Raw genomic sequence first — 15328 nt, 5'->3', positions numbered from 1 at the left:
TACAACAGAAATAGACGGTTGGTCAATCATGTCTTGACCTCATTAACCGGCGCAACAGGCCTTCCAGTCTTGAACAGACTCCTGATATTCTCAAAGCATTCCCGTTCTGACTTCATGAACGCCACGTCCGTCAGCCCACCCATATGCGGCTGTGCGACGATCTTATCGCTCGTCTTGAAATAGGGATTGATGTTCGGCTCATTGCAAAAGACGTCGAGTCCTGCGCGGGTGATTTTACCGGACTCGAGAGCCTCGATCAATGCCTCTTCGTTGATCACGGCGCCGCGGGCGGTATTGACGAGAAAAGAACCTTGTTTCATGGCGGCGAATTCGGCGTGCGAGATCATGTTCGTTGTCTCGGCGTTCAGTGGGCATGATATGCTGATTATATCTGACACGGACAGGAGCTGGTGGAGATTTGAGACGTATTCTGCGTTATACTCCTTCTCTATTTCGGTGGGGAGCTGGTGCCGGTTGTGGTATTTGATTTTCAGGTTGAAGACTGAAGCTTTTCTGGCAGTGTACTGACCAGGCGTTAGCCGCACCAGCCTATCAGGCACCTTCCGTGATGCTGGGCGCATCTCTTAGGAGATCACAGGGAAAAGGCGTAGACATACCTTGCCAATGGCCCCCATACCGACAATACCCAAAGTCAGGCCAGTTGGATCGCGGCACGGTACGAGTCCTGTCTTCCAAGCGCCAGTGTCAGATCTAGCGCCCGTTTCAGCACGCGTGGTGTCTCTGAGGACAGCGAGGATGAGGAAGATCGCCATATCGGCTGTAGCCTCGGCGACGGCGTTGCGCGTGTTACAGAACCATATTTTGTTGGCGGTCATCCAGTCGAGGTCGAATTCGTTGAAGCCCGCTGATGCGGAAGTGATGATCTTACAGTGCGGCAGGAGGGGGCTGAACATTTCTTCGTCAAAGGGCTCGTATGGTGGTGTGCCCATACGGACTATGAAGGCTGAGACTGGGCCGGATTTGGCGATGAGTTTGGGAAGGGAGTCTAGTGTTTCTTGGTGATTTGTGGCAAGGAGGATCTATACCTCGCATATATGAGACACTAAGTTCTCTCATGCCGGGCATGGCAGGGGCTGGAATGAGTGGGATATGTCATACATACCTCGAAGTCGAAATCCTTCTTGAAGTCGCTGATAAAGTCCTCGCCGGCGTACTTGGGGTCGCCGAGCGCCACCACTAGGGGTTTTTTGCCCATGATTGAATGACGGGGCTCTTTAACTTGGTGGTTACGGGTTGATGATTAAGAATAGTAACATTCCTTGTCGAAGCATTGTAACGTGGTATGCCACAGGGCGCAAAGTACTTGCATGGGCTTTGTTGAGCTGCAAGTATTGAAGTTGCCCATCTCCGCGAAATGAATACGCGTACGGAGTTTCCCGGAACAGATGTCGTTGATATATGCTCTTAATAACAAGATGCAATTTTAGACGGAGCACAGGAAGAACATGTCAAAAGTCCTAGAATAAGTTCATACGTGGAAGTCTGACGCGAATCTCTGCGCGTCGCAAAAGAGTGTCATCATAAACGGGACTGCGCAGACAATTTCAAGTCCTTATCCGTCGACATCTCAACATTTCTCAAGGCTCTTGGACCACTGCTGCCCTCCTGAAGGACATTGAAGGGCTTCTCACCAGACTGCAATGTTCTCCAGCGCCAGTGCTTCACCAAGTCACGCTCAAGACCGACCCCTTCGATGATATCTACGACCCATTTGCCGACGTTGGGCAAATATTTGAATGCATGTCCGCTTCCACCAGTAGCGACCATGAGTGAATCTTGTCCAGGTATATTGTCGACGACATAATGGTTATCGAAGGAATCAGTGTACCAACACAGTCTGGTAAGCTCGATGTCGATGCCGTTCTCTGCCAAATCGGGGAAATATTCCAATATGAACGACTTGAACACCTTCATGGCTTGTTGCGGGACTTGCGTGATCGTCTCCTCGGCAGTATATCTCGTCACCGGCACACTGCGTTCCTTCCCATCCTCTTGTACCTTGGGGTTGGTGTACTTCGTGCCCCGGTAGCCAATCTTCAAATATCCGTTTTCGTCGCGGGGAAAGCCGTAGAGCCCACCGAGTTTGCCGTCACGCATGTTCCACGCCCATGATGGGAACCTTTCCGGAGCAAGTCGCTCATAGAGGGCGCTGTCGGGTGGTATCTTGATCAATATCACGGATCCAGCGGTGGTTTCGCAGATCCCGTCTAGTACGGGTAGAATAGACGGGGTCCAGCCTCCACAGGCTACGACGACCTTCGAGGCGTGACGCTTTTTTCCATCTTTCATCTGCACCCCGTTTACCTTGCCCCCAGCATCGTAGCAGAATGATTCCACGGCGCCGGAGTGTGGGTCGAGCACAAAATTCACTCCAAGCAATCTGGCTTTATGAAGGGCAAATCGACAAGCCTTATGTGCCACGGCGACGCCTCCTGTCGTGTCGAGCACACCGAGGTAGCCTTTACCTTTGGCTCTCCGCTGAAACGGGTCAATAGCAAATCCCAATCCCTTGCGATCCGCGATATCAACTTGGCCAGGATCAGTTGTGACAAGTTGCGTATTAGGCTGTCCGGCAGCCTCCATGTTTTGGATCGTTGCTTTCTCGAATTCAGGTAGGTCGTCCTTGTCAGTCAATGATAGATGTCCGTTGTTAATGAAGACCTTATCAGACCGTGTCATGCCATCTGGAACGCATTCTCCGCTTAGGATCTCTTCGTTCCAGGCATTCCAGTGTTGAATAGCCTCGGTGGAAAGATCTTGATACACCTTTTCCGAGCCATACCCAGAGCGAATTATTTTGTAGTTGTCTGGACCAACACCAGATCAGCTCTCCGAGCTGGAGCAGGACTGTGTGACTCAAAAGAGCAGGGTCCTACCTGATGATGCCGAATCGGCCCCCGCGGTGTATTCATACTTTGTGTCATCGTAAGGTTGTCGATCGAATACAGTCACATTTTTGTAGCCTCGTAAGCCGAGATGTAGCGCCGTGCTCAGGCCAAAAATCCCAGCCCCTACCACGATGATAGCATCTGTTTTCTGCAACGGCTTCGTAGCCACCATTTTAAAGACAGTCGGATCTCAATGTACCTGGGAAACAGCAGATCCAGAGGTCACTAAGAGGACGTTGGTTTTGGTGGCAATATGTTGCCATCGGGCGGTGTATTCCGCCACGACGGCCGACAACGAAACCATCGTAGATAGGAAAGTCGGCATTTGCCCCCTATTCTCCGCAGCCTTTCTTGCCGACTAGCATTATGTAGATCTTGGCATGTTTGCCCGCCGGTACAGCTTTCTTGTCATTCCAAGGTGGCCGTCTTCCACCACTGTCTTTGTCGACTTCTCGTGGGTCTTGTGGACGAGCTTCTATAAGTCGACATGACAACCAGACTCGTAGTATGAGAACAAAATTCCACCGCAATGGTGCTCAAGGAATTGCTCTCTGCCAAAGCGCAGAAATTCGACGACTTCGAAGACCCTAAAGCGTTTGGGAAGGATGATTGTCTCTCTTGCCGAATAGTTGGTCCGTTTTGATGAGACTGAGTGACTGGAGTCCCAAGCTGACTCGCGAACTCAGGCTCTACTGCTCTGACATCCCTGGGCGGCTACGTGTACTTTTCCGGCATGCAGCAACTCAGAGCACAACAAAAGGTCATCGAATTGAGCAAGTCGAAGTACAAGTACGGTTCAAGACAGTTGGGCATTGTCTCGTTGTCAGCGACTCTGGTTGGGCTCGGAATCTATCGGATGTTCAACTAGGAGCCGCCCTGGTCAGCGTGGACACGTATCCGCTGTGCGAATTTGACCAACGTTCGGAGAGGAGAACCACCGGATGGCTTCTCAACGACACAAGAGAGCTCGAGTGGTGACGAGTGAAGATCTCGAGGCTACGTGCAACACAATCTGAGAGAGTTTGGATGCTTGTATGAAATGTATTAGACTAGGCTCTGGCCCAAATCTAGACCACCAACGACTGGTCCTTGGAAGGAAGTTGCTCAACACGAGCAGTTATCATATATGTATGCTAATCAACAAAATTCGCTATGCTGTTGGTCATGTCCTCATGAGAAAGTCCATAAACGCTGAAGTCTTAGAAACGTGACAGGCAGAATCAAAACCCCCCGTCGTAATCAAACCTCACGAAGAACGTCCCCGTTTGTTCCCTCCGGACCCTTCACGAGAGCCAATGTTGGATATGTCGAAAAAATCGGGAAACTGCAATTTCCGTTTGGTGCCTGCCGTAAATGTGAATTCGCGAGTGGACGATCTGTTGTTAACGTTGCGTTGGTTTCCACCATGTCTGTGAGGTGTACGTGATCCCTTATTGTTCACAATCTCAAGCCGGACCGGGGCACTGGATGAGGCTGAGACCGAGGACGAGGCTTCGGCAGCGTTGACAATATGGCTGTCGTCGTCCGTCTGCATGTGATCCGAATGATTGGTAGATGAATGACCCGTAAATCGGAACACTTCAGTGGCCGGGGCGGGTTCATGATCAGTTGAGGCGTCGGGTTCATCAGTCTGTGTTGCGGACTCTGCTCTAGCCGGCTCGCTCTCAGTGATTGATGGTGCGGGTGGTTCTTCTTTGGCAGGAGTGAGGCTCCTAGGTCGTGTGCAAATCTCGCTGCGCTCGTCATCGCTGTCATTGCCTTGTGGGTGTGCAGATCCGTCATATCGCTCTGTTGCCCATTGTCTCACTCGCCATCCTTCCCCATCTTGCAAACCCAGGTTTTCGCGGTCCAAAAAACTCAACAAATCCTCCAGAGCCTCCTGATATCCTGCTTGCCGACTGGCATTTTGATCTGTCACGGCAGACTTATAGAGGTTGGTGACCGAAAGGGCAGCGTTCTTGAAGGCTTGAAGAAGTTGTTCGGGAGGTGGTGGTCGAGTCGAAGGTAGTGAGGTGTTGAGAGACCTCATCGAGTCCATGATTGCGACTCGATAGGCCTCTCAGACTCGCCGAACAGTATGCAGCTGAAGAAATCTGCAGTCGATGAATGTCGATGGAGGGGTTTGTGTTGTTCCCGCCGAGGCAGCTAACGAAGGTTGACAGGCGTCTATCCGTCTGAGGCCTGGAGATGAGAAAGTTCAACTGATTGATGAAAGAATGGCTATCAGATGCAGAGAAAATGTAGACAAAGTCAATCACCCTCGGAGTATCTCGCTTTATTTCTCTATCTGAAAAGTACCGATCAGTGAAGAAAGTGTACTTGAGTTGTGGAAGGTCGTCACTGACAAAGCCTGACAGGTTTGCGCAAGGAAAGAACTGCACCCTTCCAGCTCACCCAAGGTCACATGGCTTGGGCACCGGTACCGCCTGCCAAGAGCAGGTGTGTTTTGCTTTCACTCCAGGTGTCGCTGCCCTAACCTCCAGGCCCTCCCACGTGATCTCTATGGATTAACCCGTACACAGGCACAGGAAGGACTCGCCCTCAACTGCCGAGTCGAGCAGTATTCACCGAGAGATTAGACCCGCCTTTTATGGCTTGACCGTGATATCTAATAAGCACGAGTAGTACAATATCTACGCAGCACCATTCCCGCTCCCATGTCTAGCTGGGTAGCTTCGTACCTCGGTCATTTGGAGTAAGTAGCTCTGTAGCCATAAAAGGAAGCGCTGCGAATCAAAGCAAGGAGAAATAATACTTTCAGGTGGTGTCTCGTACATGCCAATGCGGAGGAAGGTGCGGAGAAGCAAAAGTCACGATGATGCACAGAAAAAGGTGGAAAAATTCTGCCCAGGTTCCGATGCCGCTACGCACCTGCAGTAGTGTGAGTCACTGGCAAATGAGGAAAGTCCATACCCAAACTTTTGCACCGATTTTAAAGACGTGCATTTCTACCACCTCATTCACCTTCTTCACCTTTTTCACCACATCCACCTTCTCACCTCGCATTACGCTCTTCAGTTCTTGATAACCAGTATTGACAAAACCAACGTTGTCAAAATGGTGACCACCAACGGCAACGGAGCCAACGGCGTTAATGGCACAAACGGCGGTTCAGCAGCCGAACGTCCTTCGCAAAACCCATACGCAACCGTGGATAACTTCCTGTCGAACGTAGGTCGCTTCAAGATCATCGAGTCGACGTTAAGAGAAGGAGAACAATTCGCCAACAGCTTCTTCGATACCGAAACCAAGATCAAGATTGCACAAGCTCTGGATGACTTCGGAGTCGACTACATAGAGCTCACGAGCCCTGCTGCGTCGGAGCAGTCAAGATTAGACTGTGAGAAGATATGCGCTCTCGGTCTCAAGGCCAAAATCCTGACCCATGTTCGGTGTCATATGGACGATGCTCGTATGGCATGCGCAATCCCAGGATTGAGCGGTCTCGATATCGTCATCGGAACCTCATCTCACCTTCGGGAACATTCACACGGCAAAGATATGGACCATATTCGAAGAACAGCCGTGGAAGTGATTAATTATGTCAAGAGTCAGGGATTGGAAGTGCGATTCTCCTCAGAAGATTCGTTCCGAAGCAATCTGGTTGATCTTCTCACAATCTACCACGAGGTGGACAAGATCGGTGTCAACCGAGTGGGCATCGCAGACACAGTCGGGTGTGCTTCACCTCGACAAGTCTATGACCTTGTACGAACACTTCGTGGTGTGGTATCCTGCGATATCGGTAAGACATACAGTCTCCAACCAAAACGTACGTCGATTGACTTGACGTAACAGAATGCCATTTCCACGATGATACTGGCTGTGCAACTGCCAATGCTTTCTGTGCATTGGAAGCTGGCGCTACACACATCGACACATCCGTCCTGGGCATTGGCGAGCGAAACGGAATCACGTAAGTCATCCGTCTTTCCCATTCTGCTTTTGCGTCTAGGTTGCGAAGATTAGGTGTTGGGGTCATCAGCCTATGAATCGACCCCGAAGACCTTTGTTTCATCCCACGAAACCCGTCTTTCTCTGAATGTGGCCATTGGACTAACCTTGATTGACGTAGTCCCCTCGGTGGTCTGATGGCACGAATGATCGTCGGCGATCGAGATTACGTCAAGAGCAAGTATAAGCTTGAGAAGCTCAAGGACATTGAGAACTTGGTTGCCTCAGCCGTCGAGATCAACGTCCCTTTCAACAACCCGATTACTGGATTCTGTGCCTTCACCCACAAGGCAGGCATTCATGCCAAAGCAAGTAAGTGATGATGTTCATCTTCATCAAAGCAATGCTTACTCTGCTGTGCTAGTTCTTAACAACCCTTCCACATACGAGATATTGAACCCCTCGGATTTCGGGCTATCTCGATACGTACATTTCGCAAGTCGTCTGACTGGCTGGAATGCAATCAAGAGTCGATGCGAACAGCTCGGGCTGCATATGTCTGACATCGAATACAAGCAATGCACTGCAAAGGTCAAGGCTTTGGCTGATATTCGCAAATTGACCCTGGACGATACCGATGCTATCATCCGCAATTTCCACAAGAACGTTACTGCTGGTGCCGACGTGCCTTTGGTCGAAGGCCTGACTCAAGGAGAGAAGCGCCTATTGGAGGAGGAGGAGGCCGTTCTTGACCAGGCTGCAAACAAGAAGGCCAAGTTGGACTCGGTCGCTGCCGGGTTGCCTATCGATGCTGCAAATGGCGTGTAGGAGGCAGGCTCCATAGCTTCAATTGTTTTAGCTGCATAGCATGGTCATCCGGGGGTCAAAAAAGGGGACAGGCGTTAAGGGAATCATACGCTGTGATTGCATGCTTTAGCATACCATGCTACTGAATGGCCACAGTCGCTTTCCCTCACCTGTTATTGAAATAAGTGGCACCGTCTGACCGCTGTTGCGCTCCAGCACCAACTGGATGCCTTGCCTTCTTGTCGTTCCGGAGTCTTTCGCACGGAACGATATAGCGCTAGCCTTTGACACGAGGAAGGTCATCAGTTACACCGTGTATCCCTTCTACGTTGGAAGCAAGGCACCCGCTGTCATGAGCATGCTAGATCATGAATTATATCGTCGTTGTACTCCTCTCAGACAACAGGCTCGCTGGTGTGCCTCATCACGTGGTTTTCACCGGTTGTTCTTCCGCTTCACCACACAAAGGCAGTGATGGTTCTGGTAAGTTGGCCGAGCTCATTTTTTGGACCGCGTGTAGGACCGACCAATGAGATAATGGTATCCTGCTGCGCGATACATTATCCTCCTTCCCACTGCCTCCTCATCATAACCTTCTCATTCGCCTTCAATTCTGTCTTGTCGCACCTTACCGATCCTCTCGCTATCAGGCGCGTCCTTGATCGCGTAGGTCTGACTCGGGAACTGATTATTCGACATCTCAGTCAATCCGAAAAGTCGCGTTCCGGCCCATTGAACGAACTATTCAACCATCAGGGCCGTGTCGGCCATTTGCGCATCATGGCTCCTTCCAAGTTGCAACAGCCAGACTCCGAAACCTCTTCGATAGCAGACACGCCAATGGCGGATACCAGTGACATTATTCATCCACGTAGACCATCATTTGGTCACCTCAATCGATATGTCGACGATACACCAGATTACACCGAGGACTCAGACACGAACCCAAACACTACAGCTAGCAGCATAGCCGGAGATGCTCCCGCACCTGATGGACGAAAGAAGCGGACCGAGGCCTTTCAATTGCGAAAGAGCTTACTGGGCAAGAAGCATGGACAGCTGGACGAGTCGAAAGAAGACGATACTATCCGGCGGTTTAAATACCTGCTGGGCCTGACAGACTTGTTCCGCCACTTCATCGACACCAACCCTAATCCGAAAATCAGAGAGATCATGACAGAAATCGACCGTCAAAACGCTGAGGAAGAGGCCCAAGCCAAGAAGGTGGTCTCCCGCAAAGGCGGCGCAGCTGCTGGGAACAAGCGAAAAACCGAACAAGAAGAAGATGCGGAGCTATTACGTGACGAGAAGCGTGGTGCAGCGTCGCAAACAATCTTCCGCGAGTCGCCGTCGTACATACAGAACGGTGAAATGCGTGATTATCAGGTCGCTGGCCTTAACTGGCTCGTTTCTCTTCATGAGAACGGTATTTCAGGTATCCTGGCTGACGAGATGGGGCTCGGCAAAACTCTCCAAACCATCTCTTTCCTTGGATACCTTCGCCACGTCTGCGGTATCAAGGGACCACACCTCATCACGGTTCCAAAGTCAACTCTCGACAATTGGGCCAGGGAGTTCAAGAAATGGACGCCTGAGGTTGATGTCCTGGTCCTACAGGGTGCCAAAGAAGACCGTCAGGCCCTGATAAATGAGCGACTGGTCGACGAGAAGTTTGACGTTTGCATTACAAGTTATGAGATGATTCTACGAGAGAAATCTCACCTGAAGAAATTTGCTTGGGAATATATCATCATCGACGAAGCACACCGCATCAAAAATGAAGAATCGTCCCTTGCGCAAATCATCCGTATGTTCAGTTCTCGAAACAGACTCCTGATCACCGGCACACCATTACAGAACAACCTCCACGAACTTTGGGCTCTCCTCAACTTCCTTCTTCCTGACGTATTTGGAGATTCTGAGGCGTTCGATTCGTGGTTCTCGAGCCAGAGCGAGGATCAGGATACTGTCGTCCAACAACTCCACCGTGTACTGAGGCCGTTTCTGCTCCGACGGGTGAAGAACGACGTCGAGAAGAGCTTGCTGCCGAAGCAAGAGCTGAATCTGTACGTCGGTATGTCTGAAATGCAAGTCAGATGGTACCAGAAAATCTTGGAAAAAGATATCGACGCAGTCAACGGTGCTGGAGGCAAGCGAGAATCCAAGACGAGACTTTTAAACATTGTTATGCAGCTGCGAAAGTGCTGCAATCATCCATACTTATTCGAGGGCGCTGAACCTGGTCCACCATACACTACCGACGAGCACTTGATATTCAATTCTGGGAAGATGCTTGTTCTGGACAAGATTTTGACGCGCATGAAGGCAGAGGGAAGTCGAGTGCTCATCTTCTCTCAGATGAGCAGAGTCCTGGACATCCTGGAGGATTACTGCGTCTTCAGAGGCCACCAGTATTGCCGCATTGACGGTGGTACTGCTCATGAAGATCGCATTGCCGCCATCGATGATTACAACAAACCTGATTCCGAGAAATTTGTGTTTCTGCTCACCACACGTGCAGGTGGTTTGGGCATCAATTTGACGTCTGCTAATATCGTGGTCCTCTTCGACAGCGACTGGAATCCTCAAGCAGATCTGCAAGCCATGGATCGAGCACATCGTATTGGTCAGACCAAACAAGTCAAAGTGTTTCGTTTTGTCACCGAAAATGCTATCGAAGAAAAAGTGCTGGAAAGAGCTGCACAAAAGTTGCGCCTGGATCAACTGGTCATCCAACAAGGTCGTGCTCAGCAGCAAGTGAAGCAGGCAGCCTCGAAAGACGATCTACTTAACATGATCCAACATGGTGCCGAGAAGGTATTCGAGACGAAGGGCGCGATTGGTGATCTCGATGATATTGACGAGATTCTTCGGCGTGGTGAGGCTCGGACCGCTCAGTTGAGTGCGAAGTACGAGAAGCTTGGTATCGACGACCTGCAGAAGTTCTCCTCGGAAAGTGCGTATGAGTGGAATGGTGAAGATTTCACAAATCGCAAGAAGAATATTGGCGTCAACTGGATCAATCCGACCAAACGTGAGCGAAAGGTGCAGGAATACTCGATGGATAAATACTATAGGCAAGCGCTGTCTTCCGGAACAAAACCCGCCGAGACGAAGCCCAAAGTCCCTCGAGCTCCTAAGCAAGTCAACGTGCACGATTGGCAGTTTTTCCCTCCCGGCCTTCAAGAGTTACAGGAGAAAGAGACTGCCTATTATCACAAGGAGATTGGGTACAAAGTGCCCCTTGCTGAAGGTACTGAAGAGGATCTCAGTGATCGAGAAGCCGACCAACGATTGGGCCAAGATGAAATCGACAACGCCGAGCCTCTCACTGAGGAGGAAAAGCAGCGCAAAACCGAGATGCAAGAACACGGATTTGGTAGTTGGAATCGACGCGATTTCCAACAGTTTATCAACGGCTCTGCCAAGTTCGGCCGAACAAATTATGAAGGCATTGCCACCGAAGTCGATAGCAAAGAGCCTGACGAGATCGAACAATATGCCAAAGCCTTCTGGAAACGCTATCCTGAGATTACGGAGTACGACAAGCACATCAAGGCCATCCGAGCTGGCGAAGAGAAATTGCGCAAGACGAATCTGCAGCGGAAACTGCTTCGGAAGAAGATGGAGATGTACAGAGTACCATTGCAACAGCTAAAGATTAATTACACTGTTTCTACGACAAACAAGAAAGTGTATACTGAGGAAGAAGACCGCTTCCTGCTGGTCATGCTGGATAAACATGGTGTTGATGGCGAAGGCTTGTATGAGAAGATCCGCGATGAAATTCGAGAATCACCTCTGTTCCGCTTTGATTGGTTCTTTCTCAGCAGAACCCCTGTGGAAATTGGTCGAAGATGCACGACGTTGCTCAACACAGTCCTACGCGAGTTCGGAGAATTGGATGAGAAAATGACTAATGGTCATGGTCCTGGAAAAGGACGAGGGCGAGACCGAGATGAGGACGATGACGAAGACAATGACAGCGAAGCACCGCCAGCGAAGAAGAAAGCGAAGAATGGCATTGTGGTATGTTTGGTCACTTGTGCCAGAAATGAGCCTTTACTAACTAATCATGCAGAACAAACAAGTCAAAGCAGTCAAGTCTGGTCGAGGTAGCAAGAATACTTCGCCTGCCACGTCGCGAGCTCAGAGCGTGTCATCCACAGCACCAGCAAGTCGATCCAAGGGCAAGAAGAGATGAGAATGCATTGTTATAGAGACACAAACCATCCGCACGCGCGACCGAGTGACTTTCACGATTGTCATGTTTGGAATTTGGAAGGTGTCTCTGCATGTTTATGGAATAAGCCGTTGTTGTGGCCGTTCGCTGGCGGAAACAACGCAGGGATATGATAGAGCTTCGCATCACGAACTGTGGATGAGGCTTATCATGACTATGGGAAGTAGGGACATTGCAAGAGCGACTTTTAGACTTGTAGAAATAGTTAAAGAGATTCAGCTAAAAGGAGCAAACGCTGCGGAAGATGACCTTTAGCAGCCTCACAGCCACACTAATAAACACTAAAGCAGCAATCATGTGCCGTCACGTGTAGATAAGATAACTGCCTGTCAACGACATTGTCCCTCCGCCTCTCTGCGACTCAATGGATCGACCATCTCACCATGAGTGTGAGCATTGACGCTCTATACATCTTTGACGACCATCGGTAAGCACTGTTACTGTGTTGAAAGCTCCTTACTCTCGCTGACAAGGCACAGTAACCCTGTGTTAGAGCACATCTACACCGGGCGACCTCCCTCCGCCCAGGTGCTCATTGCCAGTTACACGAGTCGGCCATCTCCTCGGCCCGCGGTCTTACAACTCGCAGATGTTGCACCGCCCGTCACTGTCTACTCAATATCCCATTCGTCCCTCTTGATCATCGCGGTTGCGGCCAAAGATGCTCAGTCACTTGCGATCCTCGACTTCCTGCACCGGCTGGTCGATATCTTCGAGGACTTTCTTGGGAGCCCCTTGTTAACCACCAAGATTGAGGAGAACTATGAGATCGTGGCACAAATACTGGGCGAAGTATGCGATGGTGGCATAATATGCAATACGGAACCGAATGCTCTGCGAGAGTCCGTGGAAGTATCGTCTGGGTTGGGAAAGTTTCTCACTCATGTCGGACTGCCTGGGTATGCTTGCATCGCGACAGGAAGCGTGTTAGCTGTACTGACGTTGTGAAGGTCTTCTCAGGCTCTTGCGCCGTCCAGCAGTTTTGGTTCAAGTCTACGGGCGGGCCCAACGCAAGCCAGTGGACCTGCAATCCCGTGGCGCAAATCTAAAGTTCGACATACCTCGAACGAGCTCTATGTTGACATTGTCGAAACACTGTCTGTCGTTTTCGCACCTTCGGGCCGACCCATTTCAGCTCGTGCGCACGGGTCGGTAGCTTTCACAGCCAAGATCTCCGGAGTACCGGACCTGCTTCTGAACCTGTCTGCCCCGGGAGGAACCAGCAATGCGAAGTCTGCAGGTATTGCCCGGACAATGCAAATACCCGTGTTCCATCCTTGTGTGCGACTGGCACGGTGGAAAGAGCATCCTGGGGAGCTCTCATTCATCCCTCCGGACGGTCGATTTATGCTTGCTGGATACGAAACCGACCTGATGCCTTCCAGTCTCAACAGTGATGAGCCTCCTAGCAATATTGATCGACTCTTTCTCCCCGCGAATGCAGATTTACGCACCGGTACAGGCAGTTCATCTTCTGACTTCGAAGCTCGTTTGACGCTGAACAACAATTTCCCTGGTGTGGCTTCAAGTGCGAAGCCAAACACGACTCGCACGGGTTCTGGGCCTATTGGCTCCTTGTCCTTTGGCAACAACAGCGGCAGTTCAAGCGCTCCGTCGCTGGAAGCGGTCATGGTCACGATCCCCTTCCCAGCGGACGTGCGCAATGTGACCGAGCTGAGGGCGTCCCGAGGTGAAGCGACCTTCAACGCATTTGACAAGGTCGTTGAATGGAAGGTCTCAACCAAGGACGGTGCATCCGTGAACGGGATTGCCACTTTGACTGGATCAGTCGTGGGGCCCTTGAACGCTGACAGTGTGGTGGACGATGAGCTGCAAGCCGCCGAGGTTGGCAAGTCAAACAGCATTGCCGGATACTACAATGAAGACAACGTTGCGAATGAGATAGAGAAACTCGGCTCTACGACGAATGGCAGCGATGTCATAAACAGGAAGGTGCAAGCAAGTAAAGCACTCATGCCTCGTTCGATATCCGTATCCTTCAACGTCAAGGGTTGGTTACCGAGCGGCGTCAAAGTGGATAGCTTGATGATTGACGTGAAAAAGTCCAAAGGTCTAGGTGATGGGGTTAAGCCGTACAAGGGAGTGAAGTACCTTACAGTGAGTAGGCAAGGAGTCGAGCGAAGGGTTGAATGATATCGAAAGTTTCAAAAGTCATTTGGATCATTGAGATGATATTAAAGTCGCTGATGCGTATGCACTTTGTTTTGTGCGTCGTAACTTCGTTGAAATGGGATCCGATGAGTACCGTGTCATCCCAAATGCTATGCTAATGTGATGCCCGCTTGTGCCATGCTATGTCCGAAGCGTACCATGACCAGGTCGCGGATGCACCCTCACAGATCCCAGGGAGCATTTGTTTGCATCCCTAACCCCATTTCCCAATGCGTAATGCTTGATCCTGTTCCTTGCCATGCTAAATGATTAAGTCCATCCAAAACGCCACGCCAAAAAGCAAACGATTCGTAGAACCGTCAGAAAACGACGGTGTTAACCAGCCGTCTAGTATCCGACACCCATCACCTTTTTGATGCTCTTCTTGATGTTGCGATTGAAGACGTCGGCCCCACTCTCAGCGGAACTGGTGCTCGCGAAGCTCTGGTCGCTGCTTCGCCGTCTACCAGCACCGCTGGTGTTTACGTCGAGCCACAGTCTGTTGTTGTTTGATGATGACGAGGACGCTGGTGCTTTGTTGCCCGCACCGCCCCGACCGACATGGTACACGGGCGCGGCGTGGCGTTCCTGGGCGAGCTGCGCCTCGAGTTCCTCGTCGAAAGAGAAGATGGCGCGCTCACTGGATGGGTAGACGTTGCCTGCCCCGCCGCGGCCAGCGGTGAAGGTCTTGCGCGGTGCGGTGACAGAGCAGAGTAATGTGCGTGCTGCGGGACCTGAAGCGTCGCTGCCTGCTGTCACGATCGTGGGTGCTCGAGTGACATTGCCGGCGCCGCCACGGCCCGTTGTCAGGTAGTGTGTTGAGGGGACTGATGGATGTGGCTCGACTATTGAGTAGCGCTTGGATGATGTTTGTGACGCTCCTGATACGGACATGCTGGTTGATATGAGAAGATGGTGTGCAAGCACTGCTTGACTATTTGTGATTGGTTGATGTGTTGATGGCCGAATGTAGTTTAGAAGGCAGATGGTATAGTATGTGTGGCGAGTGTGTGGCGTATGCAAGTTATTTATAGCTGCTTTTCAGGATGTTATGATGGTTCAAAAGGGTCTGTCACGAGTACTCAAGCGGACGGCCATGGTTATATATTGACAAACGACAGAAAAAAGGGGAATTGCAAATTTTCAGGCACAAACACGCAAAGGAAACAAGGTGACGAGCCATGACCACGACTTGACTGCAAGGGAGGTTTGATTACTCGATAGAAACGTCGAGTATGTGCTCCAGATGCCGTTAACTGCAAAGTGCGAAATGGCGAATGCAAATTTTCAGGTCACGAAGATG

The 15328-nt window shown here is 50.8% G+C and overlaps 8 protein-coding genes across 8 annotated transcripts; 4 read left to right on the top strand and 4 right to left on the bottom strand.

The window, feature by feature from the left end:
• Positions 1–26: 26 nt before the first annotated feature.
• EDD37DRAFT_649791 (D-3-phosphoglycerate dehydrogenase) lies at positions 27–1216 on the bottom strand (the record flags this gene model as incomplete). The annotated part of the gene is made up of 3 exons (XM_062818174.1): positions 27–524; positions 618–1040; positions 1124–1216. The coding sequence occupies 3 exons, from the start codon at positions 1214–1216 to the stop codon at positions 27–29; spliced, it is 1014 nt and encodes a 337-aa protein (XP_062671355.1).
• Positions 1217–1455: 239 nt separating this feature from the next.
• EDD37DRAFT_629635 (putative sarcosine oxidase) lies at positions 1456–3364 on the bottom strand. The gene is made up of 2 exons (XM_062816536.1): positions 2898–3364; positions 1456–2828 (listed from the first exon to the last, which is right to left on the bottom strand). Exons 1-2 carry the CDS (start codon positions 3079–3081, stop codon positions 1540–1542), a joined length of 1473 nt encoding a protein of 490 aa, XP_062671354.1. The 5' UTR covers positions 3082–3364; the 3' UTR covers positions 1456–1539.
• Positions 3365–3438: 74 nt separating this feature from the next.
• Positions 3439–3777, top strand: EDD37DRAFT_649789 (uncharacterized protein; the record flags this gene model as incomplete). The annotated part of the gene is made up of 2 exons (XM_062818173.1): positions 3439–3541; positions 3596–3777. The coding sequence occupies 2 exons, from the start codon at positions 3439–3441 to the stop codon at positions 3775–3777; spliced, it is 285 nt and encodes a 94-aa protein (XP_062671353.1).
• Positions 3778–3966: 189 nt separating this feature from the next.
• Positions 3967–5269, bottom strand: EDD37DRAFT_389168 (uncharacterized protein). Its single transcript, XM_062812207.1, has one exon. It carries the CDS (start codon positions 4945–4947, stop codon positions 4156–4158), a length of 792 nt encoding a protein of 263 aa, XP_062671352.1. The 5' UTR covers positions 4948–5269; the 3' UTR covers positions 3967–4155.
• Positions 5270–5966: 697 nt separating this feature from the next.
• Positions 5967–7631, top strand: EDD37DRAFT_649787 (homocitrate synthase; the record flags this gene model as incomplete). The annotated part of the gene is made up of 4 exons (XM_062818172.1): positions 5967–6654; positions 6708–6825; positions 6985–7175; positions 7228–7631. 4 exons carry the CDS (start codon positions 5967–5969, stop codon positions 7629–7631), a joined length of 1401 nt encoding a protein of 466 aa, XP_062671351.1.
• A 587-nt stretch (positions 7632–8218) lies between these two features.
• Positions 8219–12069, top strand: EDD37DRAFT_577621 (adenosinetriphosphatase). Its single transcript, XM_062814404.1, has 2 exons — positions 8219–11639; positions 11692–12069. The coding sequence occupies exons 1-2, from the start codon at positions 8391–8393 to the stop codon at positions 11812–11814; spliced, it is 3372 nt and encodes a 1123-aa protein (XP_062671350.1). The 5' UTR covers positions 8219–8390; the 3' UTR covers positions 11815–12069.
• Positions 12070–14007, top strand: EDD37DRAFT_665513 (Adaptor complexes medium subunit family-domain-containing protein; the record flags this gene model as incomplete). Its single annotated transcript, XM_062819251.1, has 3 exons — positions 12070–12280; positions 12333–12752; positions 12804–14007. Exons 1-3 carry the CDS (start codon positions 12237–12239, stop codon positions 14005–14007), a joined length of 1668 nt encoding a protein of 555 aa, XP_062671349.1. The 5' UTR covers positions 12070–12236.
• Positions 14007–15171, bottom strand: EDD37DRAFT_629625 (uncharacterized protein). The gene has a single exon (XM_062816535.1). The coding sequence runs from the start codon at positions 14917–14919 to the stop codon at positions 14374–14376; it is 546 nt and encodes a 181-aa protein (XP_062671348.1). The 5' UTR covers positions 14920–15171; the 3' UTR covers positions 14007–14373.
• Between the last annotated feature and the right edge of the window lie 157 nt (positions 15172–15328).

This window comes from Exophiala viscosa (assembly GCF_022695815.1).
Source record: "Exophiala viscosa unplaced genomic scaffold EDD37scaffold_4, whole genome shotgun sequence".
NCBI lineage: Eukaryota > Fungi > Ascomycota > Eurotiomycetes > Chaetothyriales > Herpotrichiellaceae > Exophiala > Exophiala viscosa.
Note: the sequence above shows the minus strand (reverse complement) of the source record. Positions and strands in the feature narration are given on the sequence as shown.

Coding starts and splice junctions, on each gene's coding strand:
- EDD37DRAFT_629635 (XM_062816536.1), bottom strand. CDS start 3,081: ATGGTGGCTACGAAGCCGTTGCAGAAAACAGATGCTATCATCGTGGTA. Junction 2,829..2,897: donor GGCCGATTCGGCATCATCAG/GTAGGACCCTGC, acceptor GTGTTGGTCCAG/ACAACTACAAAATAATTCGC.
- EDD37DRAFT_389168 (XM_062812207.1), bottom strand. CDS start 4,947: ATGGACTCGATGAGGTCTCTCAACACCTCACTACCTTCGACTCGACCA.
- EDD37DRAFT_577621 (XM_062814404.1), top strand. CDS start 8,391: ATGGCTCCTTCCAAGTTGCAACAGCCAGACTCCGAAACCTCTTCGATA. Junction 11,640..11,691: donor AAGCGAAGAATGGCATTGTG/GTATGTTTGGTC, acceptor CTAATCATGCAG/AACAAACAAGTCAAAGCAGT.
- EDD37DRAFT_629625 (XM_062816535.1), bottom strand. CDS start 14,919: ATGTCCGTATCAGGAGCGTCACAAACATCATCCAAGCGCTACTCAATA.